Source organism: Tetrahymena thermophila, assembly GCF_000189635.1.
Source record: "Tetrahymena thermophila SB210 genomic scaffold scf_8254587, whole genome shotgun sequence".
Taxonomy (NCBI): Eukaryota; Ciliophora; class Oligohymenophorea; order Hymenostomatida; family Tetrahymenidae; genus Tetrahymena; species Tetrahymena thermophila.
In genome coordinates this window covers 546,298-573,671 of record NW_002476358.1, presented here as the reverse complement: position 1 = coordinate 573,671, position 27,374 = coordinate 546,298, and the positions used below count along the sequence as shown (strand labels likewise).

At 24.1% G+C, this 27,374-nt stretch overlaps 8 protein-coding genes across 8 annotated transcripts; 4 read left to right on the top strand and 4 right to left on the bottom strand. All coding sequences in view use genetic code 6, as the record gives it.

The window, feature by feature from the left end:
• Position 1: 1 nt before the first annotated feature.
• On the bottom strand, positions 2–4,048 carry TTHERM_00390130 (proprotein convertase subtilisin/kexin type 5; the record flags this gene model as incomplete). The annotated part of the gene is made up of 6 exons (XM_001019418.2): positions 3,425–4,048; positions 2,881–2,995; positions 2,618–2,824; positions 2,328–2,562; positions 2,018–2,271; positions 2–1,953 (listed from the first exon to the last, which is right to left on the bottom strand). The coding sequence occupies exons 1-6, from the start codon at positions 3,950–3,952 to the stop codon at positions 2–4; spliced, it is 3,291 nt and encodes a 1,096-aa protein (XP_001019418.1). The 5' UTR covers positions 3,953–4,048.
• Positions 4,049–5,026: 978 nt separating this feature from the next.
• On the top strand, positions 5,027–9,538 carry TTHERM_00390120 (transmembrane protein, putative; the record flags this gene model as incomplete). Its single annotated transcript, XM_001019417.3, has 3 exons — positions 5,027–5,252; positions 5,410–5,994; positions 6,051–9,538. Exons 1-3 carry the CDS (start codon positions 5,075–5,077, stop codon positions 9,536–9,538), a joined length of 4,251 nt encoding a protein of 1,416 aa, XP_001019417.2. The 5' UTR covers positions 5,027–5,074.
• Positions 9,539–10,320: 782 nt separating this feature from the next.
• On the top strand, positions 10,321–11,470 carry TTHERM_00390119 (pentapeptide repeat protein; the record flags this gene model as incomplete). The annotated part of the gene is made up of 2 exons (XM_001471371.1): positions 10,321–10,372; positions 10,422–11,470. 2 exons carry the CDS (start codon positions 10,321–10,323, stop codon positions 11,468–11,470), a joined length of 1,101 nt encoding a protein of 366 aa, XP_001471421.1.
• A 605-nt stretch (positions 11,471–12,075) lies between these two features.
• On the bottom strand, positions 12,076–13,341 carry TTHERM_00390110 (alpha/beta fold hydrolase; the record flags this gene model as incomplete). Its single annotated transcript, XM_001019416.1, has 1 exon — positions 12,076–13,341. One exon carries the CDS (start codon positions 13,339–13,341, stop codon positions 12,076–12,078), a length of 1,266 nt encoding a protein of 421 aa, XP_001019416.1.
• A 903-nt stretch (positions 13,342–14,244) lies between these two features.
• TTHERM_00390100 (hypothetical protein) lies at positions 14,245–15,747 on the bottom strand (the record flags this gene model as incomplete). Its single annotated transcript, XM_001019415.2, has 2 exons — positions 14,245–14,728; positions 14,780–15,747. The coding sequence occupies 2 exons, from the start codon at positions 15,745–15,747 to the stop codon at positions 14,245–14,247; spliced, it is 1,452 nt and encodes a 483-aa protein (XP_001019415.2).
• Positions 15,748–17,243: 1,496 nt separating this feature from the next.
• On the top strand, positions 17,244–21,415 carry TTHERM_00390090 (kinase domain protein; the record flags this gene model as incomplete). The annotated part of the gene is made up of 16 exons (XM_001019414.2): positions 17,244–17,592; positions 17,640–17,810; positions 17,864–17,919; positions 17,964–18,041; positions 18,129–18,703; positions 18,759–18,884; positions 19,316–19,405; positions 19,542–19,631; positions 19,721–19,810; positions 19,961–20,050; positions 20,170–20,259; positions 20,402–20,491; positions 20,693–20,782; positions 20,949–21,038; positions 21,207–21,292; positions 21,399–21,415. 16 exons carry the CDS (start codon positions 17,244–17,246, stop codon positions 21,413–21,415), a joined length of 2,178 nt encoding a protein of 725 aa, XP_001019414.2.
• A 510-nt stretch (positions 21,416–21,925) lies between these two features.
• On the top strand, positions 21,926–24,152 carry TTHERM_00390080 (folate/biopterin transporter). The gene is made up of 3 exons (XM_001019413.3): positions 21,926–22,057; positions 22,169–22,694; positions 22,948–24,152. Exons 2-3 carry the CDS (start codon positions 22,179–22,181, stop codon positions 23,977–23,979), a joined length of 1,548 nt encoding a protein of 515 aa, XP_001019413.2. The 5' UTR covers positions 21,926–22,057; positions 22,169–22,178; the 3' UTR covers positions 23,980–24,152.
• A 502-nt stretch (positions 24,153–24,654) lies between these two features.
• TTHERM_00390070 (hypothetical protein) lies at positions 24,655–26,951 on the bottom strand (the record flags this gene model as incomplete). Its single annotated transcript, XM_001019412.2, has 2 exons — positions 26,009–26,951; positions 24,655–25,946 (listed from the first exon to the last, which is right to left on the bottom strand). The coding sequence occupies exons 1-2, from the start codon at positions 26,889–26,891 to the stop codon at positions 24,655–24,657; spliced, it is 2,175 nt and encodes a 724-aa protein (XP_001019412.1). The 5' UTR covers positions 26,892–26,951.
• Between the last annotated feature and the right edge of the window lie 423 nt (positions 26,952–27,374).

The window sequence follows — 27,374 nt, the reverse complement described above, 5'->3', positions numbered from 1 at the left end:
TTCAAAGGCAACTTTTAATAATTTGGATATTTTTAGCACATCTTTCAGAGTTTATTGAACACCATTGAGAAGATTATATACTTTAAATAACTCCTTAGTAATCTGACTTTAAAACATAAGCTTTGATTTCCTTTTCGTTTACACATTTTTGACGATTTGAGAAGGAAATATCGATAAGAGCGTTTTAAAGACATTAGTTAATTGATTTATCAAGTCCATAGCATGCAGAAGTGTCGCTAATAGATTATTCAACTACTTTAGTGAAAATCTTCTTTGCCATAGCTGAAGTTATACTTAAGTTATTAGCCTTCATTGAGTCTAAGTCAAGGTTGAATTAAGAAGTGATGTACTTAATACTGAATGCATCAATACTCTTGGCAAGGAATTGATTATCAGGAGTGATAATAGGGATAAGCTAGTTGTTATTACCTTCATTTGCAATAATATAATCAACAGTATTAGTAATACAGTTGCATTTGGATGGTATGTTGCTTTCCAACTTTGCATTTGCTACAGCTTGAGCATAAGATTGATCTACTTTATCTATTGAAGCATCAAGTTCTTCAACTTCGATGACTCTGACCTTTTATACCTTATAACTTTCAAAGTTATTTAAATACTTAGGATTACTCTTCTTAGCAAAGTCGTTTTAATTCTTATCAGCCCCTCCAATATAGAAAACTTAGGTTTGTTGACCTTCAGGTAGGTGAACTCCTACAGTTTCAAAGAAGCCATTACCAAAGTAATTGGAAACAAAGTATTATTTTTGAATTACAGATTAGCTTGTCTAATCTTTACCACAAACATCAAGGATGAAGTATTGCTTATGACTGGTTTTTAATGATTGGTTAGCGAATAATACAAGCATATCAACTGTTTAGATTTTATCATCATCTACTTAATAGTTATCAGAGAAGCAGTTAATACTGGCACCTTAAGAGGTAATTGGAACATCACGAGCTTACTTAATTGATACCTTAACATTATTGAAAGCAGTTAAATCAGAAAGATAGCTTTCAAGGCTAGATTCGCAAATAAGTTAATCACATGAGAATTCGTCATTAACATTGAAACCATAGAAAATATTATACTTTTAGTTAGCTATAGCATATTTAGCCAAGCTAGAGGGATTAGCAGATTTACCATCTAATTGGACACCTGAGAGAGAGAGAATCATAGCATAAATAGCAGTCATAGATCCCTTAGTAGACATGGTAGATCTCTTTATTTACGAGTCATTACATGAAATATTGGGATCATTTAAGGATGTGTAGTATTACTTAAAAGAGGCAAAAGTGCATTGATTAGAATCAACTAAAGATTCGTTCATCCAAATAGGATTTTGAGTGGTGAATTAACTGACACCAAGTCTGACATTATAAAGTTAAGAGTTAGTATCAAAAAGATTAGAACTCTTAAATTAATTAGCTTAGGGAGTGGTGATAGAAGATACAGGAGTAGATGCCATTGAATCACAAACACCATTGTTGGTATATAAGTTTTTAATATCTTTGCACTTAAGACATTCCTTATGAGAAGGACCAGAGCAAGAAGTACAAGAAGAGTGGCAAGGAGAGCAAGTGTTTGTATTTTAATTCCAGTACATACCTGAAGTGCATTGATCACAATTGTCACTATCAGAACAGCTTAAGCAATTAGTTGCACAAGAAACACACTACTTTTAATCAGTGTTAAAGTATTAAGAAGTAATACATCTTTGTTTAGCAGTTTCAATCAAGACTTGAGTTTGAATTTCGCTAACACTTAAATCAGATTTAACAACACATTTAACAAAATCAGTGCTTGAAAGTCCATTTTCTGGTTCATAATCAGTTGGACATTAAGTAAAACACTTGAATTTAGAGTCAATTTGTAAGAAATAGTTGAAATCAATCTTGCACTTAGTACACAAGCTAGAAGAATCAACACATTCTTCGCATGAGAAATGGCAGGCTGATTATAAAAAAAATTAAATCTTAAAAAATTTGAATTTTAACAGATATAATTAAGTCATTACGCTTATTTGTGTTAGTTTTAGTGTCAAGATAAGTGTTCAATTATTTAGAAGGGTTCATACAAAATCCACCATCTAAAACATATCCATTTATACATGATAAGCACTATTTGGCATCAGGACCAGTACAAGTAGCACAATTATTGCTACATTTTTGGCATTCATAAGGATAAACTGTTTGTCTATATTCATCATCTGCACATTTTGTAGATCCACAGCATTAACCAGTTGGGCATGTTTTGCAACCACCATTAGGACTATTAAAGTAAAAAAATAAAAAAATTATATAAATATAAGAATATTTAAATTTTACTCTTTTATGAATCCATCAAAACATGATTAGCAATCAGTAGCCTTTGGTCCTGTGCATACTTTGCAGTATTTATCGCAATCGATACATTAGTTTCCTGAGCCATATTATCCAACTTTACATTAAAGGCAATTAGTTTCAGTTTGAGTATATCCAGATGGACAAGTAGTTATGCAAGTTCCATCAAGTAAAACGAATCCTGCGCTGCATTTGTTACAAATATCATTACCTTTATCATCTAATTATTAAATAAATTGTTAATTTTATTAATAAATAATAAAATGTTTAGTTACCATGAGTGCAAGATAAACAGTTTTTATCTTAGCAATTAGTGCAAGTACCATCAGGGTTTAAAGTAAAACCACTTTTGCATTCCTTACAAGACTTGAAATCAGCTGTACATCTACCACAATTTTAGATATCGCATTTCATACAAATATCTTAGAAACCATCAACAGGGGCTAATTTCAATTTTTATTCAGTTTACATATCAAAGTTACCTAACATTTTTACGCAATTTATTAAATTAGATGATCAAAACTTTATTTTATTTTACCTGTAACTTGTAAATTATCATTGGGATTATTGCAGTTCCATTATAATTAGAAAGCTTCAACAAAAAGCTTCTTGAAATCAGGGTTATATGTATTAACAGTGATCAAATTATTCGACTAAATATTTGAAAAGTTAATTAATTTGATAGTAAATAGAAGTTATAACTCAAATAGTTAAGTTTGATGGTAATTATAATTAAAATTTGTAAAGTTATCTTTTATCCATTAAATTTGAAGTAAGATTAAAGAGATTGGGGTAATATTTTTGGATGGTGTAATGTGAGGTGTTTCTCAAAATTAATTACACTTTTATTCATAGAAATATTTCACCAAATTAAATATGTAATTAAAGTGATTAAAGATGTAATATTTAACCAGAAAACTTTTGAGATATATTGTGTAAGATGTTTTATTGAATTTAAAACCATTTTTAAAATCTTGGTTTACACTTTTATCAAAATATGTACGCATATTATTGATTACTTTCAAATTTAAACTGAAGTTTGTATTTCATATTAAAAATAAATAAATAATTAAATATCATACATCTATGTTGAAGACATTGAATTTATCATTGAATACTGAGAGTTAATCGGCACTTCTTGTATAGAAAGCATTACCAGAACACAACTTACAGCTAGAATAAGTGGTGGAGAGAAGATTGATAAACTCTTGAGGAGCGCAGGCAGAATTCTTCTTGAACAATTCATTGAAAATATAGAATTCGGGAAGTCCTACTAAACCATAAGTAAGAGAAAGCTTTTAGTTTTTGCTCTAAAGGGCTATTTCTATTTCGTTAGCAGTATTTCTTTCAATTATTTGAGCAATTTGAATAGGAGACTTGCCATCTAACTCAGCAACATTTGAAATGTCAGAGAAGTAACAAATTGATTTCTTCTAAGCAAGAGTCATTATTTGATTAGAGAGGCCAGATACAGCACTACCGTTATTGCAAGTACCTGCGTCAATAATATCTTATACAGTCTTCTAAGAATTAACAGTAACACTAGAGAGACATAGTATTACAAGCAAAAGAGAGCTGAATTGCACTCTTTTTAAGGATTAGTTTTGCATTTTTTATACTACCTTTAAGATTTATTCTTTCTTAGAAAATGGGTAAAGAAAGTTTAGTCTTTTTTATTATTTTTACTATTTTTTACTTTTGTAATTAATTATTTGGGAAAAAGTGACTTTTAACTAATAATGCTTTTATTATACGATAGATTATACAAGTCTTATTCTAAATATGACAGAATTCAAAAGTTAGTAGATGACTGTAAATTACTTCAATAGATCAGTATTAAATTAAATGAATTCGCTTCAACTTAGGTTATATTTAACCTATCATTTATAAAAAATCAATTCTTATATCTTATAGAACTATACAAAAGAAGTATAGATGGATAGCTAGTTACCTATCTATCATATTATTGAATGTTAAGGTAAAAAGAATAAAACAGCGGGTGGGAAACTTTGATAATTGTTTAATATATACTTGCTATAATTTATACACTATTACCAATTTATAAATTTTATTTTCGAATTAATGAAAAGTATTAAATCATTCACCTTCTCTGTAGAACTAATTTAAAATTAACTAGGTCACATTTATTGATTTGAGAGCATTTATTTTGAATTTTGTAATTCAAATAAAGTATGGGGTAAGATTTTGTTTCAAAAAATATAAAAGTTTTTGTGGTTTATATAATCTTTTTAAATAATTTGATGTTGGAAGTATTTGTTCCATTCGTTTTAGAAAAGTTAAGATTTTGTTATAGTCATTCAAAAATAGAAATAAAATGGATTAACTTTTACTTGGTTACATATATTTTATTTAACAAAATGGAGTTAGTGGCTAAATTAATATAAAGAATTAAGATAAAATAAAGGAATATTTTAATATGTGCATATATTGTTATAGTTATGCTTGAAAACTTCAACTATTCTATTTACTTCTTAATAGATAAAAAACTTGTGGAGAATTTGATCCTTTTAAAATTTTATTCATCAAATATGATTATTATTGCTTTATTAAGCAAATTTAAACTCAAATAAATACAAATCAAGAGCAATAGAACAATAAATTGAAAATAGCTTTATTAAATCTTTGATTTTTGCTCACTCATAATTTATTTAAATCTAAAAGATTAATAATTAAGTCAAAAAATAAAGACGAAAAATAAAATATCTGCGCCAATGGATACTAATTTATAATAGCTCTAAAATGATAGAACTTCATTGAATAACAGCAGAGTCAGTAACGCTGAAAGAAATCAAATCAAAATTGCTGATAATGATGAATAGAACAAGTCTCTCAACGTAAGAACTCATAAAAAGAGACTTGACATAACATCTCATAACTTAGAAACTGACAGTAAAAATTATTTTTTGGCTAAATCATTTTAAAATAAAACTTGTCTAAAAATAAAATAATTTAATTACCAACATTCTTTATGAATTAAACTTGTTTAAAAATATTTTTGGTAATTAAAAAAATTCCAGTAATTTAAATTTTTTTATTCTAAAAATAGACTTACAAGAAGATTAAATTTCTCCAAAGAAGCCTAGTGATTCAATTCCTTAGACAATAGTCAACACAGAAGCTCCATAGTTAGTTGCTGTGAAGGCAAGCTCAAACAAGAAAAAAATCTGGATCGGACTAGGTGTATTCTTTGTAATTGCCATACTTGTTGGTGGTATAGTAGCTTACACTCAAGTCAATAAATCAGGAAAAAGCGGTTCAGGTAGCACTCCTTTTGTACCTGTTATATAAGTCCCAGCTAACTACGCCAAGTTCTAGTCCTCTATTGATCAAGGATAAGAAAAAAACCTTGTAAAAATCATTCAAGTCCCAGAAACTCTGAAATATTATGACTACACATTAAATAATGAGTAAACAACTACTGGTGGTGATGGAAAAGCTAAAGTCTCTATCTCAACTATCATTCATAGAATTGGTCTTTTCTGTTCTTCAGTTGATGATCATGAATTCGATATGTACTTATTCTTTAAAGAAACTACTATGAAAGATGATGGTAAGATTACTAACACATATTAAGGATTCCCAGGAATGCTTAACTTGAACAGCAACAACTCTACAGGAAGATTCTTAAAGAGTAAATTTTAAAAAATTAAATATTTTTATTTTAAAATTTAATATTTTTAAAAATAGAAGATGAATAAGTAAGCTAATAAAACAGTGAATTCCTTGCCTCTTCATCTATTTAATCACTTGCCAACGAATATAACCCATTAACTCAAAATGAAATTGAATTGTTAAAGAAAAAGGGCATTTCTGTAGAATAATACTTAACTTCATCTTATCCCATCATTAGATTTAAGCTCGGAAAAGATGGTAGCATTCTCAGAATTTATCTCCCTATCAATATGAGATACGATTTACTCTAAGTCTACTTGAATGTCATGGAATAAATTGCTCCAATCGTTAATTCTGAAAATTACAAAATTAACTAAAAAGATTCCAATGGAAAGAGCAGAGTTTTGGAAGCTAAAAACTAATTCTTCTAAAGAATTCTTGACGAGGTCGTACCTGCTGATATGGAAGCTACAGTCGATGAAAACGGTTAAGGTTTATTAAAAAAATCTTTCAACTAAGACAAATAGAGCTCAGGTAGCGGTAAAGAATCTCTTTCTTATACTTAAAATTCTAAGATTCAAAACGGTGCTTTGCTTGAAAGTAATGTCAATTCTGGTTTTTCTATGTCTGATAACAAGAGCTCAACTAGCCAAGATGATATGTCAGTCATTAAAGGAATTGATCTTAAATCAGATTGCTCCATTAAATTCGCTGAAATGATTGAAAATGTTCCTTAAGAACAAATTAATTAAATTATCTCTACTCAAACCAAAATGTCTACTTGGGACTACACTTTATAATAAGCTTAAGATGCTCACGCTGCTATGTTCAAGAAATCTTAAGCATCAGGTATTCCTGAAGATAATGAAGATGACTAGCCTAAAGGTAGATTTTTGGCTGCTGATAAGGTTATTGGAGATACCATCTACAAACCTATTTACAGAAAGAATTTCGCTTCAATGGAATTTGGTGCTGATTTGAAATCTGAGTGTGTTGAATCTGGAATGATCGGTGAAGATGATATCTGTACTGTTGGTCTTTATAGTTTCTTCAATAATTCTACTTAAAAGCTAGTTGAAAAAAAGACAAGATTGAATGTTTCAAGAATTTTAAAATATTATCAATATATCTAACATATTCTTACTTTCAAGATGGATGAAGCTAAAACCATTGTATCTACAAAATTAAACAAAATCAACGATTCTCTTAATGGAGTTCTTGACTAATTAGAAATGTTGATTGATGTCCAACAAAACCCTGTTATCAAGGATATCTATAATGCTATTAACAATGATGAATTACAAATCATTTCAACTATTTAAAACTTTGAAAAATTGATCAACCTTTCTCTTAAGAATATTGGTGAATTGATCAAGGATCCTTTGAATACTTTAAAAGAACGTACTTTCTCTTTCCTGGCTGAGAAATAAATCAATATCGAAACTCAAATCAATTCAATTCAAAACTTCTACGTTAACAAGCTCCTCAAAATTAAGGACTTTGTTATGAAGGCCAAGAAGGATGGCATAGATGAAAAGACTTACAAAAAGATTAAAAATATTTTAGAAAACATTGACGGTGTTATTGTATAGCTTGTTGACAAACCAGCCAAATAGCTTCTTGAAAAAGCTGAAGTTATGATTAACGAATAAGCTAGTAAGATCTTTGCTCACAATAGCGAACTTGATAAGAAGGTTAATTCTCTTACTGACTCTGTCACTCAATAAGTCCCTGCTTAGTTGAAAAAAATGTTAGGTTCTGGTTTCTTAGCTGATTAACTTCAATCTTTTGTTCAAAAGGGTATTTAAGAAGTTGTTCAAAAGGTTAACATCACTGACATCCTTTCAACCTAATTTAAAAAAGTAGTTGGAGGAATCAAAAACGAAATCCTCAACCAAATGGATACTATTGCTAAAAAAAATGATGCTACTGTTGATGCTGATATCAGATAACTTCTTGATGAAGCTACTCAAGTATATACTTTCTCTGCTGACTTATATTCTGGTTTCCTCTAGCTTAAGGATGATGTTAAAACTATTGTTGAATAATTGAAGAAACTTCAGTCTGAAAATGTTTACAAGGTTCTTCTTGACTTAACTAAAAGTCTCACTGGTTTCCCTACTGATTTGGCATAAAAACTTCTTGACCAAGGAAAAAGTACTGCTGCTAAGGTTGTTGAAATTAGTAAGAATATGAAGGCTAATGTTATTAAATACCAACAAGACATCACATCAAAATCTCTCTAATTGCTCAATGATATGAAAGACATTTATAAAGAAGTTAAGGCTTTCCTTAACAAAAGAGATTTCCCTGAAGATACTGCTGAATATTATAGTACTCCTTTATTTGATGAAGTATCTACCATTATCTAGAATGCTACCCAAATCTTCAACATAAATTACTCTAACATCACAAACACTTATGAACGTTTCAAATAAGTTCCAAATAAGTTCTAAAAATTCATTACTGACTTGAAGAATCTTGGTGACCGCTCCATGGATTATTTCAATTAAGTTAAAATCTCTTTCCAAAATATCAAGACTGATAGTAAATTATTCTGGAATGAACTTGTTGCTAAATATGCTCAAGTTACTAATAAGAGAATGCTTTAAAAAGGTACTCCCTAGCTTCCAGGAATGGTTAATGATATTCGTTAAAAGATTGCTGATTCTGTTAAATCTTATACATCTAACCTCTCCACTCTTTTTGATGAAAACTTCAAAAATGATATATTGACTAAGGTTTAAGACACTGTAAGTAAATCTGTTAAAACCGTTGTAGAAGACAAGCTTAATCAAGCTAAGGAAGGTAATTTCTAAGGTCTTTTAGATGTTTAAAATCTCTACTAATCTTTGATTGCAGAATTGGTTAAGAACTTTGAATTTGAAAAGAATTTAGTATTCCCTCCTGTTAAACTTCCTGTTGAATACACTTATGTTTATCCCACTCCTATTGGTGTCACTCTTAAGCTAAAAATCTATGCTTCTTGGGATACTAACATCCGTTTTAATGCTCTTTTTAAAAATGCTATTTTAGATTTAGGTGCAAGTGTTTCCACTAAGGTTAATGTTGGTGGTGAAGTTTCTGCTTCTGTTGTTGTTGCTGAAGTTGGTGGATATTGTGAAGGTACTTTCTTAGATACTACTCTAACTGCAGGTATTAATGTCTAAGTCCTTAAAAACTTTGAAGGTAATCTCTTTGTTGACGCCTAATTTAGTCCATATGACATCAGATTAGGTCTTTACTATTCAACCATCTTCTCAAAATAAACTGTATAATGTGCAAAGGATGTTGTTAACGGTAAGAGAGTTTTAGGTGCTCTTGATAAAGTTACTGATTTTGTCAAGTCTAATGTTGGTGCTATTGCTAATAGCTCTGATAACCCTGTTGTTAAGAAGGTTACTGATACTGCTTCTTGTGTATAAGGTACTGTCTCTCAACCTTAAAGAAATAATATTTTTGAACCTTTAGCACTTAAGGGTGAAACTTACAAGAAACGTCTTGTTGATATCTCTATCAGACGTAGTTCAAACAATGATTAGAAAAAGAGAAGAGAACTTTGAAAATGTTTAGATATAAAAAATAATGATTAAATTAAATTAAAAGATTAGTAATATCTATCATTTATATATAAATATATTTTTTTTATCAACCATTTTAAATATTTTTAAAAATTTTATATTTTAATTTCCATTAAACTTTTTTCATTTTTTAAACTGATATTAATAGATTTATTTTTATTATAAATAATATCTAATAATATGATGAAAGTAATGAAACATTAAAGAGAAGCATTTAATGTAAGATTTTTTATAGTGAATCATTCAAAATATTTTATAATTTGAAAATATTAAAAATTCAAATAAAAATTTAAACTATTATGTAGCTATTTTCTGGATTCTTTTTAAAGAAGAGTAAAAAATTTTGTATTTTAACATATAAATTATTAAAAATATGAATAATTATTTATTTTTTTATGATTAATTTTTTTCATTTTAATTTAAAAAATATTTTATTTTTAAAAATTGATTATTTTCATTTATATTTAAATAATTAAATAAAATTTAAATTTATATAAAATATCATGATTAGCTATATTTAATTTGTAAGATCATACAGACAAAATTTTTAGTAAAAGTTGAATTCATTTATTAAAATAACAAGAGAAATTTATTCAATTTAAAGTCATTATTTTAATGTGATAAAATACGTTTTATTTAACTTTGATTTTTTATCTATTAAAAAAATTTTTTTTTTTAATTTAAAAATTGATTTGTGCTTTTTATAGTATCTAATATTATTTAAAAGCATCAATAAATTTGATAAAAATAAAAACTCTAAAGAGATGAAAATTTTAGCTATTTTCTTAGCGTTTTTAGTAATCGCTTTACCTAAAAGTAAGTTTATTTTACAAAAAACAAAGCATATATTTGATTTTTATATTAGGAATAGGTTATCCTACCCAAATAAGCACCCCTAAATAATTATATGCATGTTATAAGAGTAATGAAGATAATATAAATAGATATTTAAGTCATGAAATCTATCTTAAATGTGAACTCGTCTCAATGCGTTTTACAAACTGCACTTTAGTTGATTCAAAATTTGATTAAACTGTAGTCTCAAGTACTAGCTTTTAAGGATCTGACATGACTGGTTCTTCTTTTACTGATACTAGTTTTGAAAATTGCAACTTTGAAAATACTATCCTTAATGATATTAAGGGATTCTTTAATAATTTTAATAATGTAAACTTCTAGTAGGCTAGCTTAATAAATATGTAAAATACAAAGAGCGATTTCTCTAACGTTAATTTTCAAGACTCGGATTTATCTGAAAGCAGTATAATTGAATCTAACCTATAATAAAATAGCTTTTCTATGGTTAATCTTTTTGGAGTATATTTTAGAGGATCTAATCTCTCATAAGTCACTTTTTCAAGCACCAATTTATAAAATACAAACTTTGATAATGCGATTTTAAGCTATGTGACTTTTATTGAAGCATATATATCAGGATCTTAATTTTATAATACTGAGATGAAATTTCCATATTTTACAGATTCCAAATTATAAGACAGTCAATTTATTAATTCAAATTTCTACTTAGCTTTATTTTATCAATCCATATTATCTAATGTCAAGTTTTAAGATACAAATTTGTAAGATGCTTAGTTTGAAAATTGTGTTTTTATCAATTTAAATATAAATACATCTAATCTATCAAGGGCCAAATTTTCTAATGCTGACTTATAAGGTGCTAGTTTGTAAAATAGTATTTTTGATGAAGCTACCTTAATAGGTTCAAATTTTGAGGGAGCTGATTTATCAGGATCTAAATTTACCAACGCTAATTTGTAAGGTGCTAATTTTTAAAATGCAAACTTAGATAATGCTATTTTTAATGGGGCTAATTTAGATGGTGCTGTGTTTACAGGTGCATTTACTGACACTGCAGATTTTGAGGGTGCGAATTTTGGTAATGCTATTTTTTGATAACTTTATTATAAATAGATTACAAAAATTAAATAAAATGAAAATATATTTTATTTTAAAAATTAAATCACTCATTAATTATTAATTAAATAATTTTTGATTTGCTGTAATTTAAAGATTTATTATACTATTTATCAATTTGGTATTCTCAAAATATATGAAGGAATTATTTTTGAAATAATTTTATTAATTTTAATTAATGGTTTTTATCTGAGAGTAATTTTAAAAAATGAAATATCTAAAACAAAACCTTGATATTTCAAAAAATAAAAAACCTTTTTTTCCTATTTCTATCTATTTCTAGTAGAACTAAAAGATTATTTTATTTAATTATGAATACTTTGATTAAATCATAGTATCTTTTTAATTTCATTGCTTATTTTATATTATTAATTAAAAATAAAATTTTATATTATGTTTTAATTTTTAATCTGATAAAAATTTTTTGATTTTAAATTTATTTATTTTATAAATAATAGTTTTATAAATAAATAATTTTATTAAGTTATTTTAATATATATATTTTTTAATAATTAATGTAAATAAACTTTTCTTTTTTAAATTAAAATGGTTCAATCGTTTTAATTGTGTTAAATTTGAAAATTTCATCTTATCTTATTCAGAATTTTTTATTCATCTATTGATGGCTCATCAACAATTTATTCATTTAAACAAATTTCTACTAAATTTTATTCGTTTAGCAATATTTCCTCTTCATTATCAAATTTTTAGAAAATTATAGGATCTACATAAGGATACACATAACATTTTTTTGGTTTATTAATTATGGATAGTACTTGATTAGGAGCATCTATCATCACTCCATGCGAGGAATCATGTAAATATAAAACATATCCTGAGAGTATATTCTAATTGAATAGATTTTCACAGCCTTATGAATCCATAAAGTCGTTATCCCCATACAAAATGTAAAAATCTTTTTTCATATAATGAGGCCTGTTTATATACTCATTTGAAGAGAACAATTCTTCAAGAGATATTTAGGGATCTAAGCTTGGATAATCAACAAGATCATGTATATAAGAGTCATCACAGCTGGGTAGATTAAATATAGATTAAAAGTATTTAACAAACAATAGTTTGTTTTCATTACTTTCGTTTTTCAAAGACTTATTAACTACTGTTTTCAAAATATAATTTTTTGGAATGTACCATTTATCTAAAACTGATTAAGGTGTATATCTATTTTATTTAGCACTACTAGATAAGTAATTAGCTATGTAATTTAGTATACCATTATCTTATTCTTCTTCTTCTATTTCTTATTGCTCTTCTTCAGTCTTTTCCAAGAATTCTTTTGTTTATTCTACATTTTAATCATTTAATTGCTTTTTTGTACCTCCCATAGGTGAGAGTAAAAAAACCTAATTAATTCTTTCAGGATATTAAAAATAATAATGAGATGCTATATATCCACCAAAAGAATGAGCTACAACAGTAAAATTCTCTATACCACAAGCAATTCTCCATTTTTCTAAAATATCAACAAAAAATTCAATTACTTGAGTAGGATTATTCTACTCCAGTTAAAAGTTCCACCTATCAGATAAACCCATTCCAGGCCAGTCAAATGCAAATACTTTATAATTTTTACTTAGCTTTTTTATTATTTTATAGTATCCCATGCTACTTCCTCCATAACCATGCAGCAAAACAATAGATGGTTATTCATAATTACCACATTTTATCGTATGAATATTTACAAGTTATTAATTTGATACAATCTTTTATGAGAAGCTCATTATATCAACATTGTAAATAAAACCACAAACTTTTTCTAATATCTATGCTTCTACTTCTATCCCTTGTTCATAGTATTTGCTTTTTTAAGTTTAACTCTTTGCTTCCATTTTATATACTTATATATTTATGATATTTTTGATTTACTATTAAGATAAATTTTTTGCTAAGTGTTGTAATATAGATAGATATATCAAAAATTCAATTTCAAAGAGCAAAATTAATCAATCATGCATGCTAAAACTTTTTCATAAATTCTTTTTTAAAATTAATAAATTTAGAAATACATTTATAATTAAACTAAAAATTTGTTTTTCTCTAAGAAAATTTTAGCATATGGATACTTTTAAAATACATTTTAATGTCTTATAAGCAAATATAAAATTATAAAATTATTTTTATTAAGTATTTATTAAATATTTTTGTTTTTATCGCTTCTCACTTAAAAACAGATAATAATTTTTGATGTTTTTTGAATTAGCACTAAATACAAAAAAATATCTAAAAAATAAAATTTTATTATTTAATTTGAAAAAAAATTTGTAAATTTTCATAATAAGATTTTATTTTATATTATTAAAATTTATTTTAATGTAATTAAAATTTTCTTCTAAATTTAGTCCAGTAAAACGCACAGATTAAAAATAATACAGCCAGAATTAGTTTTTCTTTAAGTGGTAAACAAAGATAAAGCATAAATTATGTAATACAAAACCTGAACAAATAAATTAGATAGTTAGTTAGGTAATTATTTAAATAATCTCACCACAAATTGTCATAAAAATAGACAACATTAATTATCTAATAGTTGTTTAGTAGCATAAAAGAAAAAATTATTTAGATTAAAAGCCTTTGATATCTCTGCTTAATTCATAAATAATGTTTATGTTTTTGTTAAATAACAAATAGTTTAATTAGTTTATATATTTTTTATATGTATATATAGAGTAATGCTAGCTAGCAGTCGTTGAATTAAGCAGCACTTAATTTATTATATTATGATTATTCATCACTCATTTTATTTAAGGACTGTAAAATCTATTAATAAATTTAAGTGCTTCCACCTTTTATTGGTTTAAAATGTTTTGATATCTTTAAGTGTTATTTACATTTTATTAGATTTAAATTTGTTATTGTCTTAAAATTTTCTCTTGGTTGAGCATCATTTCAGTACTAATTAACTTTTCTGTAGTTGATACCTCAAACTAAGGAGGTTCAAAACACATTGCAGCTTCATCATCCTCTTTGAACATAAGAGTATTGTCTTCTGAACTAGAATTTTCATACTCTGACATACTTATAAACTTTTCCTAATTTTGGAATATCAAAGAATTAATTGCTCCTTAATGCTACTATTACAAAGGTCTTTCTAAATAATTTTAAGAAGCGTTTTTTATGTAGTCTTCATTATTTTTATTGAAACTTTAAGTGTTTCTATTCTTTAAAAAGTCAAAATCATAAGAAATAACAGATGATTAGTCTTCTTTAAAAGATCTCCTATCATTTATTACAGTATTAATAGTAGTATGAGAGAGATTAATATATTACTTTTCGCCATATTTGTCTTCTGTTAACATAGAATCTATCCCATGATCCTTCATTTTTTTTCTGATATCCTTCAACTTCTCTAAAAGTAAAGGATCGATTATAAACTGCTTTGCTAGTAGTATATTAAAATTTTGATCATCCAAAGGGACTGTATGAAGTCTAGATATACAAGGTAATATAAAACCATCTAGCGTATGTATATAAACGGAAATGTCTTTATTATCGCAATCTGGAAATTAATGTTTAGTAAAAATCTTCATGTCACCCCCGTAGTTGAATGATCCTAACTTCATCAAGCTACTAAGAAGTTAATTTCTTTTAGATAGTATTACATTTCCAAGCTCATACGTACCCCCAACTGCTATTTTTTTCATCTCCATTGATTCCATATCCATGCTGAGCACATTTATAAGGACTATTTTAGATCCATTCCTCACAATTTTCTTTGTTGCTTGTATTACTTTTTGGTAAAGCTTTTCTCTGTCGAAAGTATGATTGATACCCTTTGAATCTAATTTATCTGCTGTGCGTAGTAATTTCTAAAAATTGAGATAGTTTTTTTCTATCTATTTTGCCATATCATAAGCTTCTTATGAAGATAAAGACATCAATTATTTAATTATGTGGGAGGGGTCTCTTACTTACTGAAAAATACTATCAACTTCCAAAATACCTATTTTATCATTGATGTATTCTTTTATTCCTAAAATAGGTTTATATTTTCTCTAGTATTCTTCATCATAAAATACATGATTAGTAAAATATCTTATATCAAATGGAGCATCATAATATAGCATAAACTTTTCATATTAATTTATATTTTATATCAAAGGAATTTAAAACTAAGCAGTTTAGACTGGAATAATTTACTATTATTCATCATTTGATTCCCTATTAGCATCATTTTGTAAACTATTTTTTGCTTACCAATTACAATACCCAGTTTAAACTAATTTCATTTTAGACATTTATGTGCTATAGTTCTAAAATGCAGAAAAAGCGAGATTTGATTTTTTGTTACTGTTTTTAGTTTTAATTTACTAAAATTTGATTTGATTACTAATTGCGTGATCAAAAAGTATGATAATTAATTAATTGCTTTATATTTATTAATCATTATTTTATTACTTAATTAAAATTTTTTATTAGATATTTTAGGATAGACATTACCACAAAAAAAAATGTATTTATCATTCATTCATTTATCAATCTGTCTATCTATCTATTTGCCTATTAATCAATCTAGAATTTGGGAATTTTAATTTTATATTAAGTATTTAAAATTTTAGATTTTAATCTACCAATAAACCTTTATTTAGAAAACTTCAATTATAAAGCATTTTAGAATATATCATTTTATTAAATTTTAATTGATTTCTATTCAATAAATAATAAATAAAACTCATACTCATAAAATTTAAAGATATAATTATTTCATTCTAGAATACAAAGTTAAATAATTTATAGATTAATTTCAATAATTTAAAATATTAGTAATTTTCAAATATATTGTAACTCATAAAAATAATACTTTGATAGATAATTTAATATTTTGCTAATCTAAAATTATTATAATAATTTAATCATATAAATATCAAGAGCTGGTAAAAATGTTATATTGAAGGATTATTCAACAAAATAGCAATTACTAAAAATGTATAAATAACATATTTAATTTTTATTTTAATTTATTAAAATTTTACTTTGCTTATTAAAGATTAAAATTATTCTCTTTCTTTGATTCATTTTAAAATAAACTACAAAATAAATAATTTAGGATGATATTTTAATAATATAAAAAATATTTCTTGCTTTAATAAGTATCCAACAAAAATATTTTAATTTATTAATTTTTTCTAAATTTTCTAACAATAATTTTCATTCTTTATGATGATTTTTTTAAAAAGAAAAATAATCTTTTGAAAGATAATAAATTTACTAAAAAAATATCTTATAAAATATTTTTTATTAAAATTTGCTTATTTTTTAATAGTTTACTCAAATCTCATCCATATTTACTAACACTACATGCATATAATTATGATTTATTTATTTAAAATTTTTATGCAATTACGATTTAAAATATATTTATTTAAAATAATTTTCTATTTTTGAATATTTTACACACTTTTTTATCTAAAATAAATTTTAAAGTTTCAAATAAAACCAATTTAAAATTAAATTTTTTTAAATAAATCTAATATTTTTTAGCATTTTATTTTAGAATATTTATTCCATTTATTTGTATATAAAATATCTCTAGAAAAAAAATATCCATAAATCTTTATTTTTAATGGGATGATAGAATTTTTTTACTTTACATATCTAGTTTAATAAACTAAATCTATAAATACATGGTTTATAATCACAAGAGTAATTAAATTATATTTTGATACATATTGTACCAATCAATCTTTGAAATTATAATAAAAAACAAAAAAAGACTAATAAAAACAGTTTATTAATGTACTAAGAATCCATTGTCAAAAGTTAAAAACAGCTACAAGAATAACTCATAAAGAACAGTGAAAACTTGGCTTATGAATATTTAAAAAAGCGCAACTATGTTATCCTATAAAAAATAGGGCATGGATGCTATACTGAAACTTTTACTGCCTTTTAAGCTAATAACAATCAAATAGTAGTAATAAAAGTATTAATAGATATGAATAATAAGGAATATATAGACGCCTTTACTAAAGAAAAGAATTTATTAAAGACAATCAAAAACAATAAATATTCTCTATAGATAATTGATGATTTAGAAGACAAAAATTTAGATTTCGCAGCTATAGTTGTAGAACATTGTGATTGTAATTTTATTATATTAATATTTATTCAAACTTATCTTGAAATTTAGGTGATCTTGCTTAAGTTTTAGACTTAAATAATTTGACATTTGAGTAATTAGTTGCATTAACATTCTAACTTCTAAATGGATTACTAGTATTTTAATTAAATGGAATAATTAATGGAGGCTTAAAACCTTAAAATATTCTTTATAGCAAGCAAAAAAATCTTTTTATTTTAGGTTAATTTTTAATTAAAAAAAAAATTAAATAAATATCTTTTATTACATAAAAGCTGACTTTAGACAATCTTAAATATCTAGCTAAAATTAAAAGCAATCCTCTGGCAATGTATTTTCATATTTTTAATTAATATATTAACGAATATTTTAAAGGATTAATATTTTTATGGAGATTAATGCTATAGATCACCTGAAGTTTTGAATTAATAGAAGCCTCCTTATACTTTCAAAGTTAATTAAGATTATTTTTTTCTAAATTAAAAACTATTTTATAAGAAGATATATTTAATATAGATAAAAATAATTTTTTATTTATAGAAGGCTGATGTATTTTCTATTGGATAATTGCTAGTAGAAGTATTTCTTCAAAGAAAATTAAGTGTTAATGAGTCAATGAATCTTAAATAAAAGAGCTTATTTGAAGCTATCCCAGATCTGAAAAATTATTAAAATAATACATTTATAAACGATATTTTAATAAATATGGCTAATCCAAACTAAGACTAGAGATTAGAACCTTTTGAACTTTTATAAAATATGCAAAAGTTTACAGTTAATGAGAGTTCATTAAAAAATTTAAAACTAAACAAAAACGAAGGCGAAAATATACCTTATGAAACTAGCAAAGCAACAAATAAAAATAATGTTATTATTCCAATATCTGTAAATTTAAATAGAACTAATTTTGAGGAATCTTATAATTATTAAGATAATAGTTAATAGTAATAACAATTGTCATTAATATAAAATAATAATTAAATATAAAAGAATCCATAACCTAATAGTTTTTAGGTAGTAAGCAAAGAATTAAAAAGAAAATCTTTTGGTAAATTTCAAAAAATAACAGAAAAAAAGATCTTAAATGATTGCTAAGAAGTTGAGCTGAAATATCGGTAAAATATATTATTTATTTTAATATTAAATTTTGATATTTAATTAAATAAAAAGCTCTGTTTTTGATGAATATGACATATTTTGCTGCTGTTCTTATCCAGTAAAAATAAGTGATGTTACTAAAGCTCTTAAAATAATATCAAATAATCACAATATAATTTCATTGATCTTAAATTTATAGTAATTTTTATTCATTTGCTTTTTTATTTTAATTATCTTAAAATTGTTAAAAAAGATAGATAGATAAATTAAATTATTTGTGGTATTTCTTATTTTTTATTTTATTTTAATTATTATCAACTAATTAAGCGATAAATAGATAAATAAATAATTCATCATATTTTTGGCAAGTTCTACCTTTTAAATAAATTAATTGATTAATTAAAATGATGTTATTAATAGTTAATTTCAAATATTTTTAATTTATTGATTAGTTATCCAAACATTTTTTATTCTATTAATTTAAATAACTATTTAATTTTATCAAATTATATTATAAAAAAGTTTAATTGGAACAAAATAAAATCATTTGTCATATTCAATTATTCCTTCCTCAAATCTATTTATTAATCTAACATAAAAAATAAATCAAAATATTCTAATTAATAAAGATCAAATTAAATCAATGAAGAGGGTGCCAAGGCTATTGGAATTAGCTTAGAAGAATGCCATAATATTTCACTTTTAAACTTAATTCTTAAGTAAAATTTATTTATTAAATTTAAAATTGCTAAAAATAATTAAAAATTTTTTTCACGATGTATGCTAAATTATTTTAAATTTTAAATTCTTTTTTGGACTATTTATTTATTTAACTTGTTAATAATATATATCAAGAATTAATAATATTGGTGATCAGGGGCTTAAAAATATTTGCTTAAGTCTTCAGAACTGCAGAAATATTACAAGTTTAAATCTAGATTTAGCGTAATTATTTTTTTTTCTAATTTTTAAAATTATCCAACCTAATAATTTATGGTTTTATTGTTAAGAAATAAAATTATATTTTTTCTAAGTTATAATGGAATTCATGAAGATGGAATAAATTATTTTGGATAGAGCCTCTAAAATTTCTATAGCATTACAAATTTGAGCTTAAATCTTGAGTAAAATATTAAAATATTTTATATTTGATTGTATATCATTAATTAATTATTATTTTTCAATTATTACATTAAAATATCAGTTTTAATTCTTATTTAAACAACTAAATTTTTAGCAATAGTTAAATAAATAAATTATTATTTTATATAAAGGAATAACAATTTTAGTGCAGAGGGAGTTAAAATTCTTGGGACTCACTTAGAATAATAGCAAAACATTAGTTTTTTAGATCTTAATTTAGGGTAATTTTTATTTTTCTTTAGCATATATGTATATATAATAGATTTAATAAATAAATTTAAATATTAAAATTTCAATTAGTTATGAATTGAAAAAATAAAATTTAACTTTATTTTAAAAGTGGAATCAAAATAAATGATTTAGGAGCAACCTATTTAGGAAATAGCTTATAAAAGTGCCAAAATATTGTATCTTTAAGTCTTAACTTATTGTAAATTTATTTTTTTTTTACTCAATAAAAACTTCTAAATTCAAATACTTGCATTTATGAAGATATCAAAATATTTTTTACTAAATTTTTATAATATATATTTTTAACTATTTCAATTTTTTTTTTAATAATTATTATTTAGTAACAACAATATTGGTGAAAGAGGGGTTAAAGCTATTGGAACTAGCTTAGAACAATGCTAAAATATCTCTTCATTAAATCTTAAACTTGAGTAATTATAATAAACTAATTTATTCATATTTTTTAATTGTTTACTTATCCTTATTTTAAATATTCCAATTACAAAGCATTTTTTATTTTATTTATAAATTGATCATTTATTATGATATTTCAATTCAAAATATAACTCTTGATTTTAACATATTATTATTATTCTAATTTATAATTATTTAAACACAAACTATTTTCATAGTTGGAACAAAATTGGAGTAGAAGGAGTCACCTGTATTGGGACTAGCTTGGAAAAATGTCAAAATATTTAGTCTTTAAATCTTTCACTTAAGTATAATATTAGATAAAATTTATTATTTTTGAATAGCTCTCTTTCAGTATAAATTAAAAAATAATTTTTTAGTTAATTTTTTATATTTTTTAATTAATTTACAAAAGAAATTAGTTATTTTTTAGCTTATTTTACTAAAAATATATATTTACATTATTTTTTATAGCATGTGTACAATAGGAACAAATGGGGGTAACATCATAGCTACGAGCTTGTAAAAGTGTCAGTATATTACTTCTTTAACACTTTCTGTCAAGTAATTTTAACAAATTTTCTTCTTTAAAATCATAGCTTGATATAACTTAAAAAAAATTAAAAATTTAATAATATTTCTTAAATAATAATCTTTTTAGAAAAAAAATTATATTAAAAATTTTCAAATTCGATTGTTTAAATGAATATTATTATTCTTTTTAATTACTAGGGATAACTCTATTGACTTAATTGGAATGAATCAAATAAGATAAAAAATTACATAAAAATGTCTAAGATTAAAGAGTTTTTTATTGAGTAAGATTTAATAAATAAATTTTTTTTCACCTTTATGTTTTTGGTTTTTTTAAATAAGTAATTAAAAATATTCAAAAATAAATATTTATTTTTAACTATTAAACAGTTGGTGATGAGAATTGAAAAAATTATTTCTTTAAAAATAGTTTAGAAAGTTGAGAAACTGAATGAAATTAATATAAACTACATAAAAATACTAAAAAAAACTAATATTAATAGAGTGTTATAATTTATGTTATATGTTTTCAAGTAGTATTAAAATTTAGAATATTATTAGAAAGTTGTTTTTAAGTACAAAATGTCTTTAAAAACAAAAATAAAAATTAAAAAATAAGATATTTTATTTTATTTTAAGAATCAATTTATATTAGAAAAAAAGTAATTGAGATATTAATTATGATGTCCTAAACATTAGTATCATATCTTAATTTTGTAAATTTTAGATGTAGATTTTAATAATAATAATAAACACTTTTTTTATTGGATAAAAGAAGATCTTAAAAAATATCAATGAAAATTAAAATTTAATATATTTATACACAGATTACTATACCGTTTTTAATTTATTTAACTTCGCGAATTCAGTTTTAGTTAATCAAATAAATACTTAGAAATTTTGCTTTGTTATATAATTAAAAAGTATATTTTAATTACAAATATTCAGTTTTTAAAGATTAAACATACAAACAATTAATTATCGACTAATCGCTTGTAATTTAGAAAATAAACAAAAAAGAAGATTAGACAAAACATAATATTTAAGGAGTAAAATTTTAGTTTTAGTATTTCAGTATCTTTCATTTCAATAATAAAACAATTTATAAAATTTAGAATTTACTTATTGTTTTTATATTTTCAATAAACAATGTCAAAAAGACTGGGAAGCATGCTAGGACCCTCTGTAACAAAATGGTTTATTGATAATGATGAGTTTGTTGGTAAATATCTCGTCGTATGTCTAGTCGCTTTAGCCTAAGGTGTTTTAGCTCTCTCAGAAGTTCCTATTAACTTCTTATATAAAGATAATTATAATATGTCACCTGCAGAGGTCTCTTTTGTAGTAGGAATAATTGCTCTTCCATGGGTTTTCAAACCTATTTATGGAATTATGAGTGATTCAATTCCAATATGCGGTGAAAGAAGAAAGAGCTATATCATGATATTTTCTTTTTTAGCTTTTGTGAATTGGATGCTTCTAGCCTTTTATGTTCGTGAAAAAGCAGTTGGTCTAGTCATTTTGTTTAATATTTAATTCTGCACAGCTTTTTGCAATGTTGTTGGTGAAGCTATGTTAGTTGAAATTTCTCAACTCAAAAGTAAAAAATTTAACATGAATGATCAAGAGCAATAGGCTGAAGCTTCTTAAAATGTTTCACTGTTTTTTGGTGTGAAAAGCTTTGGTGTAAGCTATTTAAAATTTCAATAAATTATTTTTTAAAACTTTTGTATGAAATTATTTTAAATTCAATCAATCAATCAAGCCACTCATTTATTTATTCATTCATTCACTCTAGTTACTATTTTACTTATAATTAAAAGATATTTATATGTTTCTTTTCTATTAAACTTAAAGCTCCTTTTTAATTTTAAAATATTTTTTTATCTATTTAAGTTAATCTTTTTCAAAAATTTATAATATCTTAAACTTAAAATAGACTCTTGCAACTGCTTATTTAGGAGGCTTTCTATTAGAGGTTATGGATAAGTATTACATATTTGCAATTACTGGTATTTTTCCCTTTTTACTATTTGTCAGTACTTTTTATATGGTTGATCAATAGAGTACTGAAGACCTAACGGAGAGCTAACAGAATCGTAATCTTAGTCAAATATAGCTATTTTTTAGATTCCTTAAAAAACCCTAAATCTACTAACCTTTAATTTTTATTTTCCTCTTCGCTGCTACTCCAACTAGCTCAAGCAGTATGTTCTTTTTCTATACTAACTAACTTGGATTTGAACCTTAGTTTATGGGTTCTTTGAAATTTATCCATGCTGCAGGCACTCTTTTAGCAATATTTATATATAACAAATATCTTAAAACTGTAGAATTCTCGCTTTAGTTTATTGTTTCTACTTTATTTTGTGTTGTACTAGGACTCTCATAAATATTATTAGTAACTCGCTTAAATGTTCAGATGGGAATACCTGATAAATTATTTTGTTTAGGAGACTCTATCATCATATAAATTGTTGGAGAACTCAATATATTACCTTTATTGGTTTTAGCTTGCAGATTATGTCCTCGTACCATAGAAGCAACTATGTATGCGATGATTATGAGCACTCTAAATCTTGGAAGTCTTGTTTCTTCATAATTAGGAGGAGTTTTAATTTATCTTTTAGGTATAACTGAAGATAATTTTGATAATTTGTGGATACTTATTTTAATTGCTAACTTAACAAGTGCAGTTCCTCTTGTAGGTATAAGCTTGATAGATTAAAAAGGTAAAAAGTTAAGTGACAGCGATTTATCAAGCAAATCTAATTCTGAAATTCCTGATAATATCTCTCTTCCAGACAAAGAAGAAGTAAAAAGTGAGAGGTCTTCTCTTGTTGATCATGATTCAAACACTTCTACAGACTATAAAAATTATGGAGCTTTAGAATAGAACGAACCACTTTAGCATTAAGAAATGCTCCATATTTAAGAATAATAAAAGAAAATCGATGCCACAGGTATTTGAATAAAATATTACAACTAAAATTTATAAAATGACATAATTTCACTAATATTAAAGACTAAACTTGATAATTAAATTACTTCTTATATAATGTAATATTTAATAATACAAAATTTATTCTCAAATGTTTGTAAAAATCTACTCAAAGAATTAATTAAATACTGAATAACAATTAATTTATTTATTATCTTTTAATAAAACTTCTAAAATCATAACAAAAAAATATGAATTAATTTAATTAAACCAAAATTTCATTTAATTTTAAATAAATGAATCTTTATTTGAAATTAATTAAATAAGCAAGTAAAACATATTTTTTGAAAGATTTATTGAAACATTAAAATTATTAAAAATAAATAGCTTATATAATCATATTTTTAGAATAACTAAAGATAATTAAATTTCAAAGGTAATCAATCTAAGTAAGATCTTCGTTAATTAGATAAATGCATAAATAATCCAATCTTAATTTGAAATAGGGTAAATATAATCAATAGATTGTTGCAACTTGAAAATTTTTATTAATCTAACTTTATATATAAAAATTCCAAGCTTAGCTTGAAATAAAATATAAACATATTAATTTAAACATTAAAATGAATAAATATTTTAAAAAGATTGCTAAAAAATTAATTAATATTGAAAGATAATCAATCGAACATATCAATTAATTAAAATTCATTTTTGAATTATCAACTAATCATATTAATATTTTTATTTAATTGTAAAATTATTATAGCTTTTAAAACAGCAACCAGAGTAGAAACAAGGCACATAACCTTGATTATTTTCTAAATCTTTTTCTAAATAAACATTTTTTCCACTTATACTAAATTTATTCTTTCCAAAATCTAGAAGACAGTTAAAGCTCATAGCCAACTTCTCTTTTTAGAATGATTGAACCCTTCCTTTTAAGCCTCCTGCAATTTTTCCATTCGATGTTACTACAATGAGTCCAGTAGACTCAGAAAATTCTTTCAAATTTTTTCCTAGTTCTATTTCAGATTGTAATTCATCAAGCTTACATAAACCAAAACCAATACTGTGACACTAATCATTATTTTCAATTACAACTTCCCATTCATATTTTCCTGAAAAAAGCTCTTAATTGGCTAAGACTAATCCTATGTTAAGCTTCTATAAAAGTGCAGATATTTATACTAATTTTACGTTTTATATTTTTGGAATATCTAAATTTGATTATATACCCTACTTTTAAGTATCATCAAGCATAAGCATTGGCCAATCCTTATTTTCTTTTATAATAAATTTGTTTGTCTTTAACTAGCTTGTGAAATATAACTTGCAACCCTTACAATATGATTGATTTTAGCAAGAGATGCAATATAATCTTCTACATCCTTTGCAACTTCCAGGCTTTTATTTAGAAATCTTATCTATTTCTTGCTATAATTATTTTATTTCTTCTGTTTTACTGTTTAAAAGCTACTAACCTGATTTTGTATTTAACTGTTGAGATGATAATTTTGATTAGAAGCTTTACTATGAAAGTTATCCTTATTTTTTTGTGCTTTAAGGAGTACTTTGCAAATTATTTTAGTTTATAGTTTGTTTACTTAACTGACTAAGTTAATCTTATAGATCAATTAGTTTTTACTTCATTTTTTGTAAGTTACTATCATTCTAAATCTCCTTTGAGCATGAACTGCATATTGGGTATTAAGATATCACACTAGAATACCTTATATCTTTTTAGTCAATAAATTCGTTAAATACTTATTCAACCTTCTCTAAAAGTAATGCTTCTCCGTTGAATATTGGAGTATTATTCCCTTATTTTCTAAATTCTTCAAATACCTCTTCAAAATAAGCAAATGCTTAATTTGTCTATTCAACTGAGCTATTATTTAAGGTTTTTCTATAAACTTTTTCTAAATAATCATGGAACCTAATTTCTTGTAATCCTTTGTTTTCTTAAAATTTCTGATAAAGGTTAGCATAAGAAGGGACTATTAAATTATTTCATTAGGAAAAAAATTAATATTTTTATCATTAATATAAAAAATTATACCTTAATCAAGTATTTCAGAGAGTAATCCATTTTGGTCTAGGTAAGAGTTCAGAAATTACGAGTTATATTAATATGTTTTTGAAAATTAATCAATTTCATCAAATATTCTACTTTAAAGCTGATCGCATAGTCCTACTAAAGCTGATTTAATAACAGGAATAACTTTTTGTGCAACTCGATTCTTCTCTTTATTAATTGCCTGCAAAAACATCTATACATGAGACTGGTTTTCATTTTATAGCATTTCAATCTTTTCTTTTCTTTAAGTGTGAGGATTAGTTTATAATTCTTTTAGAAAATCATTGATAGACATGAATGGTCTGTGTTTAACGACATGCTCAGCGAATTCTTCAATACATTCTAAACAAAAAAGCATCTTTTCTTTACAATTTTTTTTTGAGCATACTTTAACAATCTATTGTCTGTGTATGTTACATGTCAATACGATTTCTTCATATTTATCCTAAATATTATTGACTTATTAATTAACACTTTTAGAAATACTTTATTTAGATTTTTATGAAAAAACAGATTCTCTATCGTCTTCATTTTAATCAGCTTGTTGATTATCTAAGTCATTTTAATAATATCCTGCCGTATTAAACGCATTGCTTAATTTCTTAGAAGATTACTTATTTTAAGATTTCTAACTTAAATTTTATGAGGAACTTAAATTTTGACTTCCATTTTAATCATTCTATTCTTATTACTGAATATAATTATAAGAACTGTAACTACCATCATCTTGATCATTATTTTAATACTATTGCTACTCAATAAACTGTTCTTCATTATCTGCCTTTTCATCTTATCTTTCCTATTTTATATTTTATTAACTCTTTTTTAAACTTTAGGAGCTACTAAGACTTTTAGTTTATGACATTTTTTTTTATTTAAAAATCGTTATTTAATATTTTTCAATTATCAAAACAAATAAATTTTTTATTAATTGATTTATTTTGATAAAATTTTTTATTTAAAAAGGATAAAGGCAACTTGATATAAATTATTTTAAGTCAGAATTTTTCTATAGAGTTCAATAAATATAGAAAAAATATTATTTTTAATTTTTAAATATTAACTTCGGCATTTTTATTTCTAAAAGTCTATAAGTAATAGAATTATTAATATTTTAAATATAGAATATTCATTTATCTCATTTTAATATAATATTTGTTGTAAAAAAGAAACAAACAATATTAACTATCATCTTAAATAGAAAATTATGGATTCATTGCTTTTGTTATTTTTCAAAATTTAATATTTTGATAAATTGTTTTTTTTATTAAAATTCAAACCAAAAAAACTAATCCAACAAATAATTAATTGCTGATTTTGAATAATTTATAAGGATAGTTAACACCAA